Source organism: Octopus sinensis, linkage group LG6, assembly GCF_006345805.1.
Source record: "Octopus sinensis linkage group LG6, ASM634580v1, whole genome shotgun sequence".
NCBI classification, from domain to species: domain Eukaryota; kingdom Metazoa; phylum Mollusca; class Cephalopoda; order Octopoda; family Octopodidae; genus Octopus; species Octopus sinensis.
This window is the reverse complement of record NC_043002.1, coordinates 68,963,247-68,990,781: the sequence shown is the minus strand read 5'-3', so window position 1 is coordinate 68,990,781 and position 27,535 is coordinate 68,963,247. Positions and strand designations below refer to the sequence as shown.

Genomic DNA, 27,535 nt, shown 5'->3' with positions numbered 1-27,535 from the left:
GAATCGAAATCGATCAATGGAAATTGCAGATGTGTTACCAGTGCCGGTGGCATGTAAGAGAACCTTCCGTTTCGCGACTGTTACCAGCGCCGCCCCGACTGGCCTCGTGCCGGTGGCACGTAAAAAGCACCATCCATTCGTGTCCGTTGCCAGCCTCGCCTGGCCCTCGTGCCGGTGGCACATAAAAAGCACCATCCGTTCGTGTCCGTTGCCAGCCTCGCCTGGCCCTCGTGCCGGTGGCACATAAAAAGCACCATCCGTTCGTGGCCGTTTGCCAGCTCTGTCTGGCACCTGTGCGGGTGGCACATAAAAAGCACCCACTACACTCACGGAGTGGTTGGCGTTAGGAAGGGCATCCAGCCGTAGAAACACTGTCAGATTTGACTGGGCCTGATGAAGCCTTCTGGCTTCACAGACCCCAGTAGAACCGTCCAACCCATGCTAGCATGGAAAACGGACACTAAACGATGATGATGATGAGACACATATATATGCAGACTCATTTTTCATTCAAGTTTTGCAGATAATGCAATACTTAAGATCTATCTTTCTAAATATTCACTCTTTCGTCCTTTGCCATAACATATCTTGATATAAGAATGGTGACCATCCATCACACTTTCTCTTTATTTACAATAATTTTTTTATATAGTACTTACAAGTGGTTGGAACTCTCATTATTCTAATCATTTATTTAGTTCCTGAGGACTTTTTACTGTAAATGTTTTTGATTTTTTTTTTGGTTAGTACAGTAACTGTTCTGTTCTTGAATATTCTTCCCATTGTTATTTCCCTTATTACTGTAGTTTTCATTAGTGGAGGACATTTGTGGAAGTGACAATATGCCCTATCATAAACCTGTCAAACAATGCTGTCATGGTAAAACAGATGGCAGAGAAGAAAAAAAATTGTTTTTTTATTTCCACTGTATTTGATGACATAAAAGACACATGGGCACATTAAATGCACACCACTTACAGCAGTGCATATTAAAGAGGAAAAAAGCGTTTAGTTTATTAAAGCTTATGGGAGGCCCAATTTCACATATAGGACCTGAAGTCACTTTTCAAGCCTTTCTTGATTTTTTTTTTTTTGCAGGGGAGGAAGGGGTTTATATGCAGTTATTTACAAAAGAAAGTTTTGTTTAAAGGAAATATGTTTCAAAATTTCATGCAAAAGGATTATTTAAAAAGACATTATGTAGACAAACCTGAATGAAAATCAGTTGACCGGAAAGTAGAGGATCCATTTGAATCTGATGGAGCAAAAAATTTGACTAGATGATCACATTCTAAAAACTTTGAGGGGAGTTTTTCCAATTGTCTGTTAAAAGAAATTACAACAAGATTAGTATACAAAATAAAAAGTATGATAGAAGTTCATAATTACACTTATTAAGAAACATCATCATCATCATCATTTAATGTCTGTTTTCCATGCTGGCATGGGTTGGACGGTTTGACTGAAGTCTGGAGAGCCAGCAGCTGCACCAGGCTCCAATCTGGTCTGATAATGTTTCTACAGCTGGATGCCCTTCCTAATGCCAACCACTTCGAGGGTGTAGTGGGTGCTTTTACGTGCCACCAGCAGGAGGGCCAGTCAGGCGACATTGGCAACGGCCATGCTCTTTATGTGCCACCAGCACAGGAGCCAGTCAGGCGGGCCTGGCATCGATCACACTCGGATAGTGCTTTTTACATGTCACTGGCACAGGGGCCAGTCTTTATACATAATCCATATTTAACAACAATTGAACTTGTGCCAGCATATGAAAAATAGTAAGTCTGTATTATAGTAGTAGCCTTTTGAAATTTTACCCCAGGGTTTAAATATTAAGATATGGAATTGAAGAAAAACATATTACAGCCAAAACATTGCAACCTTGAGCAAGTCATGTAATATATTTCAGTTAACTTACTCAAACCAAGGAGAAAGTTTCTACATAGTTACTCAACCTATTAGAAATACAGTCAAAGCACCTTTAAATCCCACCCTACTATCTTTAACAAAAAGGACATATATGATAATGTAGTCATTATAAGGTAGGATAGTCATGCCTTGAATACCTTTGATCATTGTTATGACCCAACAGACTTGTCTTCACTCTAAACAATAACAATCTACTGAGTAGAGTAAGAAAAAAGTAGGTTAGCACTCACTATACAATTAAATAGCTGACATTAGAAAGAATATCCAATCATTAGCTGATAAAATACAAAGCTTGAAAGACAGGAACATTTTAGTTTTTGTCTTGGTTCTTTTTTTTTAAATGGTTTTAGTTAGGGCAGTCTTGATGACATTTATCAAGGTTTCTAAGATAAATGGAGAAAAGGTGGGAGAAACCACAATGCATGGGTTCTCCCAGATGCCATAAGACTTAACACAAATACTTGTAACAAAGTAATCATAAAAGTGATTAAGAACCGGATAGTGTTGCTAAACTTGGTAACGGATTATGTCAACCAGCCAACAAGTACAGTTCAATCTATAGGTTTTTACAGTTTCCATTTACCTAATTTCACTCACAAATTTCAGGCTGTCCTAACACTATGTCAAAAGATTTACATTATAGAATTAAGCCCAATATGAAAAACAAATGGTATTAACAGCTTTACAGTCAAGATTTTTGTATCATTTATGTTTAATTCTTTGGCATTCAGATGACCCTGTCAAATATAATGCTTATTTATTCAGATTGTTTTGAAGAATGCATAGGCTCGTAGCTCTGAGATTTTGATAATGCAATGTTTTACTTTTAGAATGACATTATAGGGTAGGTGTGAGAGGATAGATCTGGCTGACTTGAACATAAAACCGGTTGAATATTTGAGCCAGGTTTAAATGCTACAGGGTTAAATACTATAACAAACTGGTAATTCTTGAAGGAACAGTCTCTAGGTGAGCCATTTTCACATAACTAACTCTTTATACTGTTGTCAATAGCGCAGTAAGAGATAGATATCTAGGTAACTTGTCTTTAACATGAATAATGAAGATAAAAGTCTTCGTTTATAACCCAATATCTCCTTCAAAATATTTTCACATTCTTTTCTATATGCTTTCTTATCATCATCATCATTTTAACATCCACTTTTCCATGCTGGAATGGACCTGATGAAGTTTACTGAGTCAGATGTTATACAGCCAGATACCCTTCTGGACATCAGCTCTTTTGGTCTGAAGCAAGGTAATATTTGCCAGATGTGTTTTCACAGAATATTGGAAATGGATGACATTCATTAACAACAATCATTTGATGTTTAGACAAAGGCATCAGATATACATATTCTCTCTTTCTCTCTCTCTCTCTCTCACACACACACTCATAAATATGGTGGGCTTCTTTTAGTTTCCATCAACCAAGGCTTTGGTTGGCTCAAGGCTATAATAAAAAACATTTGCTCAACATGCCACAGAGTGGGACTGAACCCGAAACCACATAGCTGAGAAGCAAACTTCTTAACCACATAGCCACAGTTGAAAAAATTTGAAGGACATCAAAGACATGGCGTATTGATGAAAACATCATACTATTTTGAGAATAAGTTAACAAAACATGTTAGTTGACTACACTTATCATCTGTGCACAATATAAAAAATACTTCATAGATACAATTTTTCCAGTTCACAAAAAAAAAAAAAAAGAAAAAATGATGAAGCAAAAGTTTTAAAGTTGTTTATACTTCCCAAACCACCGATTAACAGTGAACCAGGAATGCTATCTTAAATAAGATATACTACACATGACAAATATAAAATAACTAGATTTAATCAATCTGGTCCATGCAGATATACAGATACTGTACAAGCAGATTTTGATGCTTGCTTCAAAATTTAGTCACCTTTCTTTTAATCACATGTATCCCAGGCTTTAAATAGGTACATATCCCTGCATATTGAAAAGGGGGACTAAAAGGCTAAAAGACTAAAAGAGCATTCACCCATAAAACACTACCTCAGAATGTTCTATCAAATCATAGCAACGTGGATAGCAAATTTATCAGCAGTGCAATCATTTTAGATGGCAAGAAATATTGAAACCCATTTAGTATTTAATCATCATCATCATCATCAACAACAACACCTGGGACATTACTGTCTTGAGTTCTAGAACTGATAGGGCCAGTTACCTGGTTTCCACAGCATATAAGTGACTGAGATCACAACAGTCCCCTCTGAATGGGGCACCAATGTGCCACAGGGTTATTCATTACAGGTGAGCGGATTGGAGCTATGCAAAATGAAGTACTTTGCTTAAGAACACAACACATTGCCTGATCCAGGAATCAAAACCACATTCTCATGATCATGAGTGCAACACCCTAAGTACTAGGCCACTATGCTTAGTATTTAAACATTAGTAAAAACTGATGCCATTTGAGCCAATGAATATACCTTTACATAGTCACTTGACACACAAGAAATACTAGCCAAAGCTCCCTCAAACCACACCCTACCAACTTTATCCAGATTGCAGACTATTTCTCTCTTAACTCAATTTCTGAAACAATCACATTAAAGATATAAAACTATTGTGACTACTTGACTACATAACCCGTGTAGCACAACAATCAAGACTTGACCCTTTATATAGGGGGTCAAGTTTGAAAAGGATAAAAATGGGTGGCAAAAATAAAACATGATATTTCAGGTCAGCCAGATAAAGTGTATGAGCAAATGATGTCAAGTGATGTTGATGTTTCTGCTTTGCCTTATAATACACAATGGCAAATACGGCTCTACTTGACACACACTGTACAAACAATTTCAGTTCCTGTTACATGAATATATTGATTGAAAATTACTCCCATTACAGCTTTATGTTGGCATGAGTTAGAACTTTTGAACAGCTTTCCCATAACACAATTTTCTAATAGAAAAAACCTGCACAGTAACATTTGGGACTTTTTGAAAGTTAGCTTTAAGCCAATGGATACATAATTCTTTATTTATGTGTTTCATTCATTGAATTAAAGCCAAGGTGGGGCACAGCCTCGAAGGGTTGGTCAAACGAATCTATCCCAGTGCTTATTTTTAAGTCTGGTACTTATTGTATCTCTTTTGTCAAACCACTAAGTTATGGGGATGTAAACAAACCAATACTGGCTGTCAAGCAGTGATAGGGGACTAAAATACACAAACACATGCATACATATATACAATGGACTTTCACACAGTTTTCGTTAAATAAATTCACTTGCAAAGCATTGGTTGGTTCAGGGCTATAATAGAAGACACATGCCCAAGGTGCTATGCAGTGGAGTTGAACCTGAAAGTATATTGTTACAAAGCAAGCTTCTTAACCACACAGCTATGCTTGTACCTATAATGTTTTTTGGGGGGAGGGATGAATAGAATTATATATTTGAATTTTGTACAAATACTTACCCTACATAATGAGATATATTTTGTAGATTAACATCCTCTACATGTTCTTCTTTGTAAAAATCTAAAAAGAGAAAAAAATTTAGCATGTAAAAATCATTGTTTTTTAAAAACTATTCCATGTTGGCAGAGATTAAACAGTTCTATATTTTACAGTTTGTAAATGTCCCAGCCCAGTGTGATTTCATAGGACGACATGCCGTGCTTGAGCAATATCAAAATCAAATCAAATGGAAATTGTAGTTGTGAGCCCCGTGCCAGTAGCACATAAAAAGCACCATCCGATCATTGTTGTTGCCAGCTCCTCTGGTCCTGTGCCGGTGGCACGTAAAAAGCACCCACTACACTCTCAAAGTGGTCGGTGTTAGGAAGGGCACCCAGCTGTAGAAACATTGCCAGATCAGATTGGGGCCTGATGCAGCCTCCTGGCTTCCCAGACCCCAGTTGAACCATCCAACCCATGCCAGCATGGAAAACGGACGTTAAACGATAATGATGATGATGAACATCTTTGTTCCTATCTTACCACCATTTCTCATTCTTCAGTGATCCTACCTTTGCCTCATGTCTTTGGTCAGTGTGCACCTTTTTTCTTCCCTACACCTCACACTCTATTCCTACCACTGTCTCTAACTGTCACAGTCTGACTGCATTTACATCAGACACATATTTCATATATGTTCAGTTACTCAGAATGCATGGCATACTTAGTTCAACGAATCAACTTAAAGCATAAGACATTTGGGCCAGAATGGTACTCTCTTAGTGTCACCCTCATTTCATAATACAGAAATAAATATCAACCATATCACACTTTCACCTTAATAGTCCCAAAAAGATAACAAAAGCCATAAGCACTGCTATTCTTTCTTAAACTATGCAATAAGGTGGAAATGTGAGAGATGATGAGATTAGATCTCAGGATGCTTTTCCTTACAGTTAAAATGACAAAAACCAAGATGAATGGCCTATCCAATCTGTAATGTCCACTTTTCCATGTTTGCATGGGTCAAACAGACTTTGTTAGAATTAGTAAAAAATGCAACTAAAAATTTTGTTGATCTCTGAGCTACAGGGCCAAATTTCTCTCTACCAAACTATCTATCTGTCTATGTTCTTTTTTTCATTTTTTTTATTACTGTTGAACCATAAAAGCTTTTATTACTAATACTTTACTCCAGGTAAATTGTATCTGCATTCCTATCTACATACATCTGCTGTCTACACTTAAAACTTATTTCACAACTGGATTCATTCAAAGAACCTGTATAGAATGCATACACTTCAAAAAACTTATATGTAGACACTTCTATTAACATCTGGTCATTAACTGATTTTCCAATGGTTTCAAGAACTAAAATGAAAAGGACTACTTTTGGGACCCCACTTTGTACTTTAAACTCTTTGCTGAACTTGTATTACATCTCATACACATGATAAATGAATTAATCAATACCTAAATTTCCTTTGCTCACCAACTTACAGTACTTGGAACTCCTGTCAATAGCAGTTCTTAAATCAACAAATGTAAGGTACCACCTTAGTTACAAATCTTTCTCTTTCAGCCATGTCATCAGAAATATAATATCTGCGTTACTGTGTTTTGTTATAGTCAGATACTACATTCTAACCCAACAACTTTCTTCGATATAACTGAATTCTCAGGCCCTTTATTTCTATAAACAAGAAAATCTCTACATTCAACTGACATGAAGTATAAAGTTTTAAAACTGAAAATAGCATGTAGGATTATTCTTGAGATATCTAATGGAGTTAGTAGCTTAATATACTCATATCATTAAGCACAATTAATTCTCTAATGAGGGAAGAAATAGAAAAGAATGCTTACTTTGAAGAAAAGGAATCCTTCGATCTTGTTTGTACACATTAACATCATCAATTATTCGTGAAAACTGAAACAAAAAAAGAAACCTTATCAATGTAATATAACTTGCATTATAAAGATAAAATAATGCTTTTCTTTTAACAAAAATGATATACAAAGAAAATTAGAATAAATTAAAAATTCATTTCCAAACTAAACAATTCTACGATACAAGAATGGTCTTTGGTCTCAAGATCCAATTAATATAACAAATGTAAGAACAAATGGAATTCTGTCGAATCCTATTAACAAGCTAGGGGAAATAGTCTACTAATAAGATTATACAATAATTTTAGATTATAAGGCAGAACCTACAACTTCTCTCAGTGTCTCAGAGACAGGTGTGAAGTTACCCACAAACAAAAGACCTAGCTTAAATACTAGAAAAATGGTGTATTGTGAAACAGGCACTCAAGGAACAGGTATTGTTAAACTAGGCAATGGATCAGGTCTACGACCCAAATTTTCATTTTAAAGACACTGAGAGAATGAACACCATTCTAATCTAAATCAAATGAAAACAAACTGACAAAACATAATTAGGCTTGTGCTAAATACAAGTAAATATTGATTTAGACAGAAGTAAATAAAACAAAAGGTCATTAAAATATAAGGAAAAGCAGCATTTCACATCATGTGACAAGAAGGAAAAGGATTCAACATGAAACTGGACAATTATTTAGAGGCTGCATTTATGAAAATAAAGAAAGTGAGACAAGTTAGTGTTGAACTTAAAATGTATTATCAAATTAACTGTAGCTAATGTGTTACATCTAATTTGCAGTGCAAACATGATTAATACAGATTTCGTATATAGATGCCCACTATTTCAACCTTTCCTTATCTACTTCATGAGAATAACAGGTTTTCTGATAAAAATACACAAATCTGTTTCATGTTTAAACCAAAGAAAATTAATATTTTACTACCAATTCTAATCTGAGATTCAAATCTTGTCCTCACCACATGATCATATCACATGTAATACATCAGTTTATAAACATAAATTTGTGCTTATTTTAGTTTAATTTATCAAATATACTGTTGTCTGTCACAAGAAATATTTTACATGGTAGTTAAATACGCTAAAATTTAAACATTTTTAACAGTGATTCAACAATGAGATTTATTATCATTTCTGATGGACTAAGTTTTTCTTTAGCCCACTTTACTAAAATATTTCAAGTATTTCAAATTGAAATTTCCATTAACTTGTCATGAAAGTTAAGCAATAGAAGCAACAGTTCATTTTGTGACAAATAATAGCATAGTAAACAAGCTATTGAATTTCAATTATTCCATTTATAGAGCAACTTGATTTTTAAATCATTACTAAGCATAACTCACCAGTGACTTAAAAGTTCAATTGCAAGCAATCATTCTTTTAACATTATTCCTTAAAACTCTTAAATTTATCATTTAACAGCTTAAGAAGGAGCCCAACTGAACAAAGGACACATAAAGTATAGTGTATCTAGGACTACACTGTTCAATATGTTTTTCCTTTCTTAAGAATGGTAGGATGTGATTTTGAGAGAGCATAAACAAAACAAAAAACAATTCTTTTCCCAGGAAATTTAAGGATTAACTATTTTTAAAGGATATGATGCTTTAGCAAGAACTAAATATTTTCCATTTGAAGAATCTTTACATCACTGGCAAAAAAAAAACATGTGGTATTTCTTTCAGCTCTTTACAATTCTGAGTCCAAACCCCACCAAGTTCAATTGTGCTTTTAATCCCTGTGAGGTCAATAGTTCTGGGGGGGGGGGGAGGTCCCCTCCCTCAAAAGTGCTGACCTCATACCAAAATCAGAAACAATTAAAACAAGTCAAAAACTATTTCCATTAACAGTAATCCCAGCTAGTTACAAAGAAAAGAACTCCAAATTTTACACTAAAACTACTTTCCTTTACTTTTATAACAAATCTGAAAGGTTCACAACATCCACCTATCCATCTTAACCAATACTCAGGTATGATTTTCTAATATAACATCCTGCACAGATTGTTTGCTTTTTAATCTAAATTTCCTTGTTGGTATCTGTTCAGGAAAAATCTCCAAGCCACATTTTGCATTTATCTCAAATAATCATAGCTATTACAAGCCTTAAGCCCTTACACAAGATAGGCCAGTCATGAAAGACAGAGATCCTTCCCAAGTCATAAAGATTCATAGGTCCAGTTTTCTGTGGCATATATATATATTCCCTGCTCCCTGAACAGTCACCTATCTGTCACATGATTACTCATTTTTACCAGCTGAGTGGACTGGAGCAATGTGAAATGAAGTGTTTTGCTCAAGATCACAATATATTGCCCAGTCTACAATCTTATGATAATGAGTCCAACACTCTAACCATAGTCATGAAAAGTAAGTAAAGTAAATAATTTATGTACTAGGCCAAATTTTATTAAGACTCAACTGTTTTCTTCGTACCAGCCAAATGAAGAAAAATGTCAGCATACAGTCATACTTCACTTTACGAGGAACTGTTTTACGAGACTCCAGGTTTATGAGTTTTATTTTTCAAGCACAAGATCCAAATTTTGAACAACGTGCAAAAGTTTCTACTACCAAAACAAATGCTTCTGCATGTTACCAAGAAATTTATAGAGAACAGAAAAAATGGCTTCTAAGCAAACAACTCTAGACTTGTTCTTTAAAAAAAAATCTACAAGTCCCTCTGTGAATGCTTGTGAATCAGTGACTGCATCTACAAGCGATGGTGTGCACTAGTCTAGTGTGAGTGAAAGTAATTCTGAAAACAATTATAATAATAATATTCATTATTATAAATGATCTTGACATTCTTTTTACTTTACATAAAATATTCTTTACATTCTACTGTTTTATTGTCATTTATTTATATATTTTATAGGTAAAATATCTTTCTGGAAACGAATTACGATTTATAACATTGCTACTATGGGAAATAATTGCTCTGCTTCACAAGTTTTTACTTCATGAGCTATTTTGGGGAAGAAATTAACTCATATATTGAAGCATTACTGTATTTTCATAAAAATATCTTATAATAGGTAATGTTCATAATTCTTAAGACTTCAAATGGAAGCTAGGATGGGCTCTAGGGATTTTTTATGCTTGAAAAACATTATTGTTACCAAATAATATCTGCTTCATTGTTGCAAAATTATTGACAAATGAATATATATATGTTGCTATATTTGGGATGGTAATTTTCTTTCTTTTCTTTTTTCAAACACACTCACAAAATATGTGTGTGTAAAGTTTAAGAATTTTTTCCCCCTCTCATACCAAATATCTTTCTTATCCTGAAATTAACTGGAAAGATGGGTTTTTTTTTACTTTCTGTGTTTTGGTAAATTAGATCCATTTTTCAATACTAAAATGAGTTCTGAAATAACAATAACAAGTATCTTTACAACTAACAACAACTATTTAAACAGGAGGTGAAAGTTATAGCTACTTATATTAAAAACTTCATATAAATCTAATCGGACAAACTACACAATTCATAAGAATATTTCAAAAAGTACAAATATATTTTAAAATAAAATTATTAAAAACAAAATAATAATGTAATTATGTTAAACATATTATCAGATGATTGTATACAAACCTTATTTGAGAATTCAAGTACTTCTTGAAATGTTTTATAGACTTCAGTAGTTTCACCATTTGACCAAGACACCTGTAACAGATACATCATATTAAACATTAATGAAAAAAATTATTAAAAAAAACAATATTTGTCCAGATTGTTTTGAATAAATTTTTTAATTCTTGTTTTATTTACACTGCTATCACCACATTCGTAACTTTAATACTCCCCTTTTCCATGGTGGCATGGTTTAGATCAGTGGTTCTTAAAGTGGGCAATATTGCCCCTTTGTGGGCAGTGGAAAGAACCAGGTAGGCAACAAAATTACAGGCTAATTTGGTTAAGTTTTATTTGATTTGAATATAATTTCAATTTACTGCAGAAAGAGGTCTATGTTTGTGGTGGTGGGGAGTGGTGGTGACACGAGGTATGTGGCCTGGGTGCCAAGGAGACAGCAGTCTGAAAAGGTTTGGGAACCACTAGTTTTGAAGAAAGTTACTGAGGGAGATTTTATACAACTGGATGCTCTTCCTGTCGCTAATGTTTAACTGTTTCCAAGCAAGGTAAGATTTTCCCAAGCCCTTTGAACATGAACAGTACAATAGCAGGCATTTTCCACAGAATATTGCAAACAAATGACAATTCTTGTATAAAATAGTAACATTTGTTTACAATTAGCATACAATATCAAAACAGGTAGATAAACACAAACATACAAACACACACAGAATTCTTTCAGTTTCTAACTACCCCAAATTCACTCACAAGGGTTTGGCCAACTTAGGATAAAAGAAAATTTGGGGGCAGTGAAACTGAACTTAAAAACTATTTGATTGCAAAATGAACTTCTTGTTAATGTCAGCAAGCCTTCACCTATATACAGTTGTGTGTGCATATATATTCTTTTATTCTTTTACTTATTTCAGTCATTTTACTGCAGCCATGCTGGAGCACCGACTTTAGTTGAACAAATCGACCCCAGGACTTATTCTATCAGTCTCTTATGCCGAACTACTAAGTTACGAGAACATAAACACAGCAACATCAGTTGTTAAGCAATAGTGGGGGGGGGGGGGCAAACACAGACACACATATATATGATGGGCTTCTTTCAGTTTCCGTCTACTAAATTCACTCACAAGGCTTTAATCAGCCAGAGGCTACAGTAGAGGACACTTGCCCAGAATGCCATGCAGTGGGACTGAACCCAGAACCATGTGGTTAGGAGGTAAGCTTCTTACCACACAGCCACACCTATACGTAAAATCATCATCATTGTTGTTTTAACATCCACTTTTCCATACTTGTATAGGTCAGACAGTTTATTGTGGCATATGAACTCTCTCTCTCCCTCCTGCCTCTCTACGTGCGTGTGTAGAAAGAGAGAGAGAGAGAGTTATGTTTTTTAATGAAAGCTGGATAAAATATTCCATATTAACCGAAATGAAGAACTTGTTCAAATCTGTACTGTAAGCATGTGTCACTCCTTTTTTCATACAATCCAAGTATCACTGGAATATATCAAACCTAATCTTACAAAAATCAAAGACTTCAACTGAGGTGATTACTATTATACCTCAAATAGTAAACAAGTAAGAAAAAAAAATGACTGTAGACTGCAGATTATAAAATAAGTGGTTGTTTTTAGCAACTACCCACTTTGTAAGGGGTGGTTGTGGTGAGGATTGTTCAGTGCTTTCAAGGCAAGTGGAATGATATCATCAGTGTAGGTGTAAATTTTCATCAGCGACCCTATTATGTTTGTAAATAGATAGTAGATGTTCCACCTAACTATTTTTGATGACAAATGCACAGAACTAAATAATTCATCATAAGCATAATCAATCTTCAGCAACATCAAATGTCAAGTTTCTGAAAGTACTACTTTACTAGTTGTTCTGTAGTTAGATTACTCCTGAAAATCTGTGGGCACATTCACTGTGTCACCTTTACTGGTTCCATGAAACTGTCAGGCATTTAATATGACATGCGGCAGAAAAACCACTCGTATTTTACACAGCCATAAATGTGGGACTAGTCGAGTTAGGCAGGAGGTGATGGTGCCTTCGAATAGCTAATGTCTTATCCTCTGTTGCCCCCCCCCCAGTTACCGACATAGTTTGAACTAGTGCACAATGTGCACTAAATCTGAGGTTTTTTTTTGGGCCACACCCTGTTCTATATGAGAGGTGTCTATATGCACGTGCACGTACGTACACACACACTATGTGAGTGTGTAACTCTGTTATTTCACATCCATTTTTCAACAGACAAATGTCTCATCACTCAATTGTAGGAGTGCAACTTGTCAGTCATACACAACCCTCCCACTCACAACACAATACACACACACACATTCATCATTTTCCCATGCAATCATGGATCTGTTGCACTATATATTTCAATGCTTTATCATCTCGTCCACAATACCCAACAAACTGAGGGCTGATATGACTTCTCTCCATGTTGCCTATAGTTTGCACACCAACATTCACATCCAATAACGTGTAACACATTAATGTCACATTCCTTACACTTCATACAGCCTCCTTTTTAGATTAAGAAATAAAACCTTTATCGCCAATATTTAATTGAACTTGCCCCTCTTTTTAACTTTAGTTACATCACTTTTACTAAAACCACTTCTATGAATACTTTACTATCAAAACTTTACTACTTCTCGCAAGCTATCTGAGCAAAGCATGGACTGTTTTATGGCTGCTACAGCTAACTACTCCTGTCAATTTATCATATCTGAAGACTTGATCCCCTGTCAATGTGTTGGAAGACTAACTGAACGATTAGAGTATTCACAACTTGCATATCATTGAGTTACCTACAATATATATTAAGCATTGTTTTTAGTTGTCAGTCTAGAGACAAAACATGGTATAGATCAAAGATGTTTTAAGTAAAATCAGAATGCAATTCTAATTATTGCAGGAGATAGAAAAAGAAGAGTAGGAAAGATGGTCAAAGGAGAAGAGAAACATTACTGGAAGAAAAGGATTGAACTATATGTTAGTTTAGTGCAGTAAAGAGGAGATGATAAAAAGAAAAGAATGGGTTCAGTTGAGTGCAATAGTGCCAGAAATTTCAGAATACACAAATAATAATAGAAAAGACAGCCATCGACTGGTAAATGGAAGGTGAGACATGTGCATTTGGTGGAGATGTTATGCAACTTGCTAATTTACAGAAGTAGAAACCATTGTATAAGTTGTAGAACAGGTAAAAAAAAAAAAAAAAAAAGAAGAAACTACACATATGATAGCCAGCGTTTCTAGCAGAATGGATAATGAATATTTGTCAATTAACCTAATGGCTTTTCAGAGGAGGGAAATGTATTAAGACATTTGTGTGTGCTGCAGAGTTATCATCACAGATACAGGATTAGATATCTTGTGGATCACAGATGACCTTTGTAGATGAACAATTAATTATAGCCAAAGTATATTTATGGCCCTGAGGAGAAAGTATTACCTTTGTAATTTTGGCTGTATAATCCAAGAAATTAGAGATAAATGTAGCCCATAGGTGGGTAACTTAGCTTAGACTAAATATTGAACAGATCTTAGTTGTGAAGTCTTAACCAAATGACAATTCATAAGCCTCTCTTCAAAAATCATGTATAAACCTGACAGAAAACATTAAGATAGGTTGTTAATGCTCAAGAAGTTGTTGCCGTTGTTCATAGAGCAGAAGCTTAGTCACCTGCAATGATGTTACCAATCATTGAAAACCTAATACAAGTGCACAAGATTATGACAGAATGAATTCAAAACTTTGCCAGAAGATTCTTATACCAGACAATGTAGTTGACTATTCTAATGCCATAGATACATTCCCTTCCACTTAAGTTACAAAGAACAAGAAATTATCACATGTTTATGAAAAACTACTTCCTAGTGGACCTAGCCTCATTGATAATCAAGAGAGAATAGTGTGCAAAATGGTCAATTGTGATTGTATCCATATTTTAGAATATTAAAGAAATGAATGGGGTAATTGCATAAATACTTAAGTTAAGGTAAATAGCTCTGAAGAAAGATTTTTAAAACCTAGTAAGAGCAGAATCAAGATTTTAGTTACAATGCATTCAGACCTTTCACTTGTTGGATTGGTAACTAAGTAAGTTGTCACACTTTGAAGCTACGAAGACAAGATGGTGAAAATAACAGTCTATAGAAGAGAAATCTAGCAGAGTTATGTGCACAGAGAAAGGAATTTAGTGCAAAACAGACAACAATGTAATTAATTAGTTGTCTGGATTTAGGAGTAGAGCAGATATATTTGAATTTCTCTGGACAGTTCTACTGTACAAGTTACATTTGTAAACAAGTTGGACCTTTATTAAACAAAATAACTGATGATATATTTTAACTTAAGGATTGCATTTGTTTTGTATCTGTTTTTCCATGCTAGCATGAGCTGGACAAATATAAATTACTAAGATATTATTTTACAGTTGAATGCCCTTCCTGTCACTAACTTGTACTTGTTTTCAAGTAAGGCATTAAAATAATAAAGTAATAGATTGTTTTAGAAACTACAGGAAAAGTACTATTTTTAATTAAGTAAAAATCTATCACTGACAATAAGAGATATTAATCAGAATAGGTTTTTCCTGACTACCAAAACAAGTTGGTTTGGAATTTAAATTATGTACCAAATTAAATAAACATTGGGAATTAATTTGAATCTACTTCTTACAAATAGAAATGTGAGCTATTAATGCAGCAACTTAGTTGTAGGAGACAAGTAAATTGTTTCTAGATTAATTACATAATAAAGTTAAATATAGTTTACCTCATTAATAGCAAACTTAAATATTCTCTTTGAGGACATTACTCAGATCACTGACAGTGGCTCATGGGTGGATGTTGTCTACCTTGACTTTGCTAAGGCTTTCAACTCTGTGCCACACAAAAGGCTTATGGTGAAACTCTCTGCAATGGGTGTGGGGGATGACCTTTTTAACTGGTTGAAATCCTTCATCCTCAGCCGAAAGGAGGTAGTCACAGTTCTAGGACAGCACTCTACACCATATGAGATGTCATCGGGTGTACCACAGGGATCTGTCCTTGGTCCCCTCCTGTTTGTGGCATACATTAATGACATAGATGCCAATTTAAAGAATGCCACAGTATTGAAATATGCAGACGACATCAAGCTGTACCTTGAAATCAAGAGGACTGATCCTGATGTCTACAACTCTTTCCTGCAATCAGACCTAGACACAATGCAGCAATGGATCACAGACTGGCAACTGAAACTGGCTGTGGACAAGTGTACCACCATGCATTTTGGGAGAAAAAACCCTGCGTCCACATACTCCCTCCACAACACTGATATCAAGAAATCCTCTTGCGAGCGTGACCTAGGCATCACTGTCAGCAGTGATTTGCGTTGGACAAAGCATATCTCTAAAATTGTCGAGAAGGCCGAGGGTGTCTTGGCATCACTCAGCAAGACTTTTGTTAGCCGCTCTCCAGCCATCTATTTAAAACTGTATACAGCTATGGTACGACCACACTTGGAATTCGCATCATCAGTTTGGAATCCCTATCTTGCTCAGAACATTGACCTCCTGGAATCTGTCCAGAGACGTGCAACCAAACGCATACCCTCCATCAGACACCTACCATATTCTGAGCGCCTTGTTTCCCTGGGCATGGATTCACTGAAGCTCCGGCATCTGGCGACGGACTTGGTAAGCACCCACAAGGTTATCAACCACCTCACCAACAACAACACTGAACACCTTTTTGATCTCCATGTGTCTAACACACGTGGACATGCCTACAAAGTCAGAAAACAACACAGCTCCCATGACTTTCGGAAACATTTTTTCACGCTCAGAGTTGCTGAAGCATGGAATAAACTGCCTGCGTCAGTTGTTGACTGCCATGACACTGCATCCTTTAAGGCCCTCATGCTTTCCGAAATCCGCCGAAACTACACCTGATTATATATACACTTTAGATGAGCTGTAGTGCACCTGAGCACTGTACACAATTATTATTATTATTATTATTATGTTAGAAAATAGATTTTAGACTAATATGCATATATCTAAGATTTACCAATTTTAACACAATATGAAAGAGATTAAAAGTTAAAAAGTAATTTTTGCATTGAATTGCCATTCTTTCACTCAAGCATGAGGATACTCTATAGGGAGATAGTAATTTCCAAAATTTGATACCATTACACTGTGAGCAGAATATTTAAGAAGAATGAACCACAATCCCACCAGTCACCCAATTGTATTATTCTACTCAAACTCACACGTCAAGAAGAGTCACACATGTAATTTATTCATTTATTAAAGTTTTAGTTTCTTGAAAATGATCATGCAAAAATAATTTTTATCATTCATGATTTTGTGTACCATAAGATAAGTTCTAACATTTGGAGTAAGGTCTTTTTCTTCAAAGAAAAATTAATGGAAAAAAACATTTTTTTCTTTTGAAAAACATGACTGCTCTAAACAAGAATTTGTCTCACATCAGAAGATATAAACTTATCTCATTTTATGAATTTTATTTAACTGCTTTTTTTATAACACACACTCTTAGTGGCTTTTCCCTTTATCATTATTATCAATTTGATATCTATTTTTCTATGCTAGAATTAACTACACAGATATCTAATATATACAATGAATCTGTATTTTGTTATTTATGAATTCTACATTAAAGCAATGATCTGTCTATTCTAAATCTTTTTATACTGCCTCTTTTCAAAGAATCTGTAGTAAATATCTCATGTGGCATGCTAATGATGTGAATGTAAATCGAGATTTACAGTGTGGTTTTGTTAACAGCCAAGTCTACTATCTGATCACCTGGCACCAATATTACACTAAGTTGCTGTTTTTGTAGTTGTTTTTTTCACCAATCTGTTAGTGCACTTATTTTGTCAACACCTGACCATATGGCATCATTTTATGAAAACAATAACTTGCGTGCCTACCTTCTTAGCAGCAGTAGCTGTTAACAAGACAACAGTAAGCTGTAGTGGCCTACATCATAAGTTTGGGATCAATCAACATGTGCACCAGTTCATTCATCTACTCAAACAAACTGGCATCAAAACAAGTGTACATCAACTTTTTAAACCAATCAGTGACTTAAACGAATGTTATATTAATGAACATCACCAGTTTACTATTTGTCACTGTTAGTGGTAGTTAGAAGCTATACAAAATGGAAGCACTCCGTCGGTTACGACGACGAGGGTTCCGGTTGATCCGAATCAACGGAACAGCCTGCTCGTGAAATTAACGTGTAAGTGGCTGAGCACTCCACAGACACGTGCACCCTTAACGTAGTTCTCGGGGATATACAGCATGACACAGAGAGTGACAAGGCCGGCCCTTGAAATACAGGTACAACAGAAACAGGAAGTAAGAGTGAGAGAAAGTTGTGGTGAAAGAGTACAGCAGGGATCATCACCATCCCCCGCCGGAGCCTCGTGGAGCTTTTAGGTGTTTTCGTTCAATAAACACTCACAACGCCCGGTCTGGGAATCGAAAGAAGCTATAAACCCCATGTGAGAATTGCAGTGTTATTGATTCTCATCACAGTACAAGGTCAATACAGCTTGGAGTGGCAGTTCTACCAGTCACCATTAATTGTCACAATTTACCAGTCGTTACTACAGTAGGGACAATAGCAGACCAGTTCTGAAGTATCATTCTTAAGAGAAAGCATCAGGAGTTCACACCAAAATCAAATATAAACTCAATACCACTGCCAATATTCATCAGCTTTTGAAACTACAGTTTTCACATAACAAATCTCTATTACAATAACCTATTCACTTTACACCACAGATCACTCACTCATTGTGAACATGTTAACTAGGAACATAAAAATCATAAGTACTTCAGATTCATAGAACTGTCTAGTGACTCACTTGTATGAAAGCACATATATACCGCAAATTTACCTGCAAATCATGCACACATCATATGTATCTTGTGCATACATACATATTTATATGGTATGTTCTTATACCTGCACAAACTTTTCGTATAGACACCTACACATTTATACAATGCTGTGTTACTTCATTCTTTTTGAGTACATCAATAGCATAAACAGTTTAATAAAGGGAATTTACAATTCCCTACATTGGTGACTCTGAGGTTTTCAAACTTGCTTCTCATAAAACTTTTCTAATAAATAGCATTTTTCATTCTACCGCCAAAGCGTTTTTGATGACAACACCTACATTTGCCACACTTCTGATATGAAAGTTTCACAATTCTGAGAGCTTCACACCATATTTTGATTTTTCAACAAGCAGCAATTTACATTCTACCATTGATGTGGGTCACCAATGAAGGGAATAATAAATGTGATCAAAATAAATGAAAAGGTATAATAACAGTTAATGTGGTTGTACTACCATCTTCAGCATTGGTGACCACAACCCCCCTGTCCCATGATTTCAACACATGCACTTCTGAGAGTTTTACACTAGATCTCAAGTTTTCCAAAACTTTCTCAGCAAGCAGCATTTTTCATTTTACCACCAAACCCATATTTTACTTCTTATTTGAAAAATAAATGTCAAATGTTATTTTTTATGAATAGTAATCTATGCTGTACTTACATCTTGCACATATATACAGGTTATGTTCTTTCTTACAATCTTACAAACTCCTTGTATAAACAGCCTCACATGCATGTGTATTCTTGCTACCTTCGCCATCTCACTATCAAGAACACATCACATTGTATGTGTGTTATATTTGAATATTTGAACTAGGAGCTGTTTCAATGAAACAGAATGTTACATTATATGATGTATGCGTGTGTGTACGTAATATCAGTCAACTTTGTAGAATGCTGGGTCCATCTTTCTATCTGTAACATTCATGTTCTCTGTCTATTATTGTATTATTTTCATGATGTTGAAAATGAAGTCTATCACATCATATGTACATTTTACTGTGGCCAATCATAGTTTGCTTCAGAAGAGAATGTGAATTAAAACATTAACTGTTATATAGTTTTGTTTATTTTAATTAAATTTAGAAACCTTGATAAGCCTACTACTATTATTGTGCAATTTTTTAAAAACTAACAACTACTTATATTAAATAATTATTACATGCAACTGCCTTTATAATGTACAATACACAAACCACCAAATATTTATCTCCTTAACTGGTACCTCTGCTTGACAAATTGACATTAAAAATTTAATATATCCTAAAGTCACTAAAACCAATGGATTTTCCTATTCTAATCATCTATATTGCTTAAAACATAAATCTTTTATTCGTGTTTAGACAATTACAGAAATATATTTATTTATGACATTTTGAATATTTAAATGAAGTGATCTAACTGGATTCCAGTTCATTTATAACAAATATTTACTGATGGCCGTTTTGGTAAAATTAATTTCTAAAAAAATGTGAATGTGCAAAACTTGTATAATTGAGCTAATTATCTTCAATCAGTAAGGCTTCAGACCTTTCAAAAGAAAGCATTTTTATATCCTTTTTTCTCTCTTTGCTGCACTTTTGTCTGTCTTTGCTAAACTGGGTTAGAGGAATGAACATTTTGTAAGTAATCATTTAACTTTAAAATAAGAAATACCCCACTTTTTTCTCTACCTATACACACACATATATATATATATCACAAAGGCAGCGAGCTGGCAGAAATGTTAGCACGCCGGGCGAAATGCGTAGCCATATTTCGTCTGCTGTTACGTTCTGAGTTCAAATTCCGCCGAGGTCGACTTTGCTTTTCATCCTTTTGGGGTCGATAAATTAAGTACCAGTTACACACTGGGGTCGATAAATTAAGTACCAGTTATGCACTGGGGTCAATGTAATCAACTTAATCCGTTTGTCTGTCCTTGTTTGTCCCCTCTGTGGGTAGTAAAGAAATATATATATATCATATGTATAAAGCGGGAAGTATTAGTGATTAGATAGTTTTTATGTGTGGCAAATGTTCGGGAGGAATAAACACTGAAAATGCACAGAAAACAGCATCTGTCACATGCTGGGGGACAAACAAGAAGTAGTTGATAGCTTCAATTACCAAGTCAGTAGCTGGGGTGGATGCTCTGAGAATGTAGCTGCTAGAATAAGGATTACCTAGGCAAAGTTCAGAGAGCTCCTACCTCTGCTGGTAACAAAGGGCCTCTCGTTCAGAGTGAAAGGTAGACTGTATGACACATGTGTGCAAACAAGCATGCTACACGGCAGTGAAACATGGACTGTGACTGCTGAGGACATGTGTAGGCTTGAAAGAAATGAAGCTAGTATGTTCCACTGGATGTGTAATGTCAGTGTGCATACACAATAGAGTGTAAGCGCCCTGAGAGAATAGTTGGACATAACAAGTATCAGATGTGGTGTGCAAGAGAGACAATTGCACTGGTATGGTCATGTGTTATGTATGGATGAGGACAGCTGTGCGAAAAAGTGGAGGGATCCTGTGGAAGAGGTAGACCCAGGAAGACCTGAGATGAGGTGGTGAAGCACTACCTCCAAACACTGGACCTCACAGAGGTAATGACAAGCAACCGAGACCTTTGGCGATATGCTATGCTTGAGAAGACCTGGCAAGCCAAGTGAGATCGTAGCTGTGGCCATTTAACCAGCCCATTTAAGAGTACCCTTCAATCATCAGGCAATATGCTGTGCTTGAGAAGACCTGTTGAGTGAAGTGAAATTACTGTTGTGGCTGATGTCAGTACCGCCTAACTAGCACCTGTACCAGTGGCACATAAAAAGGACCATTTGAGCATGGTTGATGCCAGTGCCACCTGACTGGGCCCCTGTGCCAGTGGCACGTAAAAAGCACCCACTACAATCTCAGAGTGGTTGGTGTCAGGAAGGTCATCCAGCTGTAGAAACCTTGCCAGATCAGATTGGAGCCTGGTGCAGCCTGCTGGATTGCCAGTCCTCAGTCAAATCATCCAACTCTTACCAGCATGGAAAGTGGACGTTAAATGATGATGATTATGATATCATATAGGAGATTTCACTGATTATGAGGAGAAACTTCAGAATTTTAGTACATGAAGTTACTGAATGGGGAAAATGAGTGAAAGGATGAAGAACTACCCTTAACATAGCCAAGAGAGGGATCAGTTACTGAAGAAGATAGTCAAATGCTTGAAATGACCATTAAAGATATGAAAATAGAAAAAGCTGCTTGACAATCATCCAAGATGCTGAAAATCTCAAGAAAAATAGGACTCAAGCTAGGCACTCACATAGTCAGCCAGGCAATAGAGGAAGATGTCATATGTAATGAATAGCATGGCAGAGTATTTGCACAATTGATTAGGAAAAGCATCAGCATAGATGAGATGCAGTTCAGATACTTGCCAGCTGAAGAGCTACTAATGCTTTCTTCACAGTAAGACAACTGCAAGAAGAAGCTCCATCTAGCATCCGTTGATTTGGAGATGACATCATGTCGAGGTACCATGATCTTCAATCTGACAGCTCTAAGAAAACTAAAAGTAAATGAATGGGTTGTGACAGTGGTGCAAGCCATGTACAGAGATGAAATCAGCAGAGATGCAATGAATTCAGTGAGGAACTAAATAAGTTGGAAAGTTCAGTCCTCAGCCCCATCTATTCATTATAGTCTTCTTTTTTTTTAATCAAAACAGAGTAGTTTAAGACTGTCTAGGCATAAGAACTCCTAAATGTTGCTGACCTAGAATTTATAGCAGCATCTGTGTAAGATTTAGAGATGTAGTACCCTTCAATTGTTTGGTGATATGCTATGCTTGTGAAGACCTGCTGAAATGAGTGAAATCAGTCATGGTCGATACCAATGCCGTCTGACTGGCACCCAAACTTGTGGCATGTAAAAAGCACCATTCAAGCATTGGGCCTCATGGAGGCAGTGACAGGTGACTGAGACTTTTGGTGATATACCATGCTTGTGTAGACCTGTCAAACCAAGTGAGACCATAGTTGTGGCCGATGCTGGTGTCAGGCCAGTGGCATGTAAAAAACACTCATTACACTCTTCGAGTGGTTGGTGCTAGGAAGGGCATTTAGCTATAGAAACCTATCCAAATCAGTCAAACCGTCCAACCCATGCCAGCATGGAAAGCCGAAGTCTGATGATGATCACAGAAATTGAAGAAATAGAAATAATTCCACAATAAAAAGCACTCAGTACACTGTAAAATGGCTGGCATTAGGAAGGGTATCAGAAACCATTGGAGCCTAACACAATCGTCCGACTCCTCATATCTTTTCAGGTGTGCATGGGTTTGTTTGTGCATGCAAACAGGTATTTTGGGGTCTTCTTGTCATGATACTGTGTAATAGTAGTAAATGAATGTCATAGCAATACAATTTGTGTCATTCATTTCCAGTCTTCCTCAAGAACACGTGGTTGCTTAGAAACAGGTGAAGGTTGGTGACAGGAAGGATATCCTGCTGAAGAAAATCTACCTCAATGAATTCCATCCATCCTAAGCAAACATGGAAAAGTGGACATTAAAATTATATATATATATAATGTGTGTGTGTGTGTGTGTGCATATACGCATGCACACACACACACACACACACACAATCAGATATGATTGCAATGTTTGCTGCAAGGAAATCTAATTTTTTTTTTAACCTCTATTATGCATCTATCAGAATAGAAATACATTTCTTATAAGAAACAAATAAAAAAAATACTTATTAAAAGAAAAGACTTACCTGCATGATAAAATCTGTTGGCTTCTCCAAAAGTTTCCGTGTACCTTTGACTTTAATTCGAGTAACATGAGCTGTAAATATAGAGAATTTTGCTGAAAAATATGTTTTCATGATTTCTTTAAATTGACAAAATAAAAAAACTATATTACATTAATATTTGCTACCTCTTGTCTTTCAGAGATTATCTTATATATTCCATCTCAAGAGATAAAAATCAAAAGAAAATAATTCCAATAATTTTTCCTAGAACAATTAGCTTAACATATTGCCCCAAAACAGAATACATTTTATCTAAGATGAAATTAATCAACGTTCATTTGTCCAGTATTGCTGAAATGAAACAAGTAACTTAGGAGTCAAAGGTAGTGCTATATAGAAATACAAAACAGAAGAACTGTCAGAAGCCAAAATTTGTATAAAAGTATATAATTCTCATAAAAGAAATCACAATACAGAACATTATACATTCTGTTGTGACTTTAATATAAGACACAAAGCTTTTGTATGTTGACTGTTAAATACATTGCATAAGAACAAACTGCAGTGTGGTAATAACTCTTGACCAATAAACATCCATATTATCCACTTGGCAATGGTATCTAAGTAGAATAAACAAGAACTTTATATTTCAAGTATAATTTAACTACATTTAGTTAATTGGCACAGAAGGTAATAAATGTTAAATTTTAAAGTGAACAAGACCGACAGTATTTTTCTCAAGACAAAACCGCTAAATGGTACTGAAAGCATCATTATTTGAAGAAAATCAATTTCTTCAGAAAACAATGTTGACAATCATTGAAGAAAAAACACAACCAAGTAGAAAAAGTACTTGTTAGATCAGAAATCAAGGGGGTTACTGTTTTATAGAAATTGAAACAGAGGCAATAACTCTAAGTATAAATCTAATCTGGTTAGCAAAACTAAAATTCTGACAATGAGAAATATATGTGAGCAACTATCTTTTGCTTTTGTTTTTGTTTTGTGTATGTGTTTGCATGTGTGTGAGCATACGCACATGTATATATTAAACATCTTTAGGAAATCTCTTGTTACCTTTTTATAAGCAACAACCTATGTTGACTACCGAACTTGTTAATCATCTTAAGTCAACCTAGTTATCAGCTGTTTATTTCCTCTTCACTTTGTAAAGAAATCAATAAATCAAAAATACTAATTCACCCAGATTATATATGTATATGTGTTACACCAGTTAAGTTTCTCAAGCACAAGTCAACAAAAAAGCTGATTATACATGCAGAATTTACTTTTAGCATTGTGCTGCCTGTAAAAACAATCAAATACCATATGAGGAGGTGGGGAGACGAAATACTACAGTGAATATTTTTAGAAACTTTCTCGTTTTAAAGAAGAAAAAAAGATATCAAGAACAGCAGGAGGTTTGTTGCTACTTGTTGTATAGCAACAAAATCCGTTACACAATAGGTGTAAGAGAAATTGAAGAGTGACCAAATGAACAATATACAAATAGAGATGAGGATCTGTAACAACTCAGAAGAGTCAAAAGTAAAACAATTAAAGCAGGTTATTTTTCTCAACTCCAAATTAAGAAATTCTCACATGTTATGTATAAAGAAGTTACAATAAGAATGTTTAAAAAGAAATAAAATAAACATAAATTACAGGCTGATTTATGATTTTGCTACATGCTTTTGACTATATATGTAAATGACATTTTATTATAATAGATTATATTTTAGAAAACTATACAGAAATATGAGATGTTAAGTTTATGCCTGTTTTTCCATGCTGCGCAGTGGGACAGAACCTAAAACAGTGTGATTAGGATGTAATATTCTTAACCACACAGCCATGTTTGTGCCTCTAAAACAGAAGTCCTAAACAGCTTTTTATATAGTTAATGATAATAATAATTCCACCATTATTGCAATATTTCTAGTTATACTTATTTCATGATTGAAATGGCTGGTAAAGCAGACTTTACAATGTTATTAATCAAGGTTAATTATTATATTCAGATGATTAACTGCTACTTGAAAGTAATACTCATTAAAATATTTAGAACAAGCTTTGACCCAATGATCCAAAAGGGTTTAATAACCGAATAAGAACAAATGGAGCAAAAATAATGTTAAAAATAAGAAATGAAGGCATGGCTTAGAACTTTACTTCTCAACCACATGGTTTCAGGTTCAGCCCCTTAGCCCTGAACTGAACAAACTTGAGAGTCAATTTGGTAGGTGGAAACTGAAAAAAGCCTGTCGTGTGTGTGTGTTTGTGTTTTCCCTCGTCTTCACATCTTCACATTGTGTGACGGTTGTAAATGAATATCACTGTCATACAAGCAGTGTTGTCCAAACCCAATATTTTGCAAAAATATGCCTGGTCATGGGGAAATATTACCTTGCTTGGAAACAAGTGTGGGTTGGCAACAGGAAGGGAGTCCAACCATGGAAAATCTGCCTCAATTTAACTCCATCTGACCCATGGATACATGGAAAAGTGGACATTAAATCAATGATAATGACAAACAGTTTCAGTCATGAAAACTGAAGTCAGAAGTTAGGCAGTTTGAAGTGTAACATTAACTGAGACTGAATGAAAATAAATAGCACTAAGAAAGGAATTAATCCATGTCTACAGGGGAAAAAATCATTCATACTGAATCAACTAAAGAATATCAAATATTGGTAAAAGATTTGCAATTATCAATCAGTCTAATATATATTTACTTCCACAGAAGTTTGACTATAGAAGATATTAACTAATAAAGGAAAGTAATAAAAAGAAAGACTCAAAAAGTGTATTTAGATGATAAACAAGTAGAAACAAAGCTGGACAGGAAACTCTTGTCTCTGTCTAAAAATCAGTCACTGAGATTAGTTATAACATTTTAAAACATATCTTTGAAAAAAGATTATTCAAAGTTGTTAATGGAAGTCACCTATGGAAGTAAGCCAAGACATCACACAACATTTGATATAGGTGTGATTGCTGTAAGCATTTATGGAGACCACACATTTACCAAAATACCTGTTTAGTTTCCTTTCAGTGTTAAAAAAATATTCATCTTTAAACTATTGTTACCTTTATTCAAGAAGCAAGTTTGCCTGACAATAGAATTCTGCAAATGAATCATTGATGATTCTTCCCCTTCATACACATCTTTAATTATATTCAAACAAGATTATCCACCTGATACACATTTTCAACACCAACACAATACAACCAGTAATTGTTCACTGTTGCATTCTCACTGACTCTTCTACAATTACTACAATTGTTAATGCTTCTCTAGATTTGCTCATTCTATATCACCTCCATCTAAAGCTGTCTCCATTTCACCAATTACTCCAAATTTCCCATATACCTGATCCCAGAACACAACTCCCAAATCTTTTTCTCCTAAACTACATCCTTTTTGTCTGTATATTCTCCCTTGTTAACGTAAAATTACAAAGGTTTCATATATTAATAAATACTACCAAGCTATAAGAGTAACCATACTTAGGATCAAAAGAAATTAATAACTTTGCTGTTTCTTGATAGTTTTATCATTTTTATTATCAACTTGGCGGAAAATACACTGAAAAATTAGAATATATTCTAATCAATGAAAATAAATTATGAGTTGATTTTGATAAATAGTTGTTGATAAAGATTAAGAATCTGCTGGTTTCAGACATGCTCTTTATTTATGCTTTAAACATCACAAAACATATGAATTTAAAAAATTTCAATTATATTGGATGTGAAAGTCATAAAACTATACAAAACAAAAACTTAATCTAAAATGAGTCTAAGCTAGAAAATACTTATATCCCTTTTCAGAACACAAGCTTTATCCAGGATTGCAAGAATTCACTGTATTTCACCTACTTTAAGGTTCTTCAACTCTTTAGTATTTAAACCAGCCATATCCAGCCCAAATATTGTATCTACTTTATGTTCAAAAGACCAGATGTAATCTCTAGCACCT

The 27,535-nt window shown here is 35.0% G+C and overlaps 1 protein-coding gene across 3 annotated transcripts in view; it reads right to left on the bottom strand.

The window, feature by feature from the left end:
• LOC115212958 (zinc finger CCHC domain-containing protein 2) overlaps positions 1 to 27,535 on the bottom strand; it is a 176,839-nt gene that overhangs the window by 19,464 nt on the left and 129,840 nt on the right. For all 3 annotated transcript variants that reach the window (XM_029781811.2, XM_036503984.1, XM_036503983.1), the window contains exons 4-8: positions 23,575 to 23,645; positions 10,875 to 10,946; positions 7,235 to 7,298; positions 5,389 to 5,449; positions 1,211 to 1,323 (exon numbers count right to left, since the gene is read on the bottom strand). In XM_029781811.2, the coding sequence (XP_029637671.1) occupies positions 1,211 to 1,323; positions 5,389 to 5,449; positions 7,235 to 7,298; positions 10,875 to 10,946; positions 23,575 to 23,645 (381 nt within the window). The remainder of the gene's footprint in view (positions 1 to 1,210; positions 1,324 to 5,388; positions 5,450 to 7,234; positions 7,299 to 10,874; positions 10,947 to 23,574; positions 23,646 to 27,535) is intronic.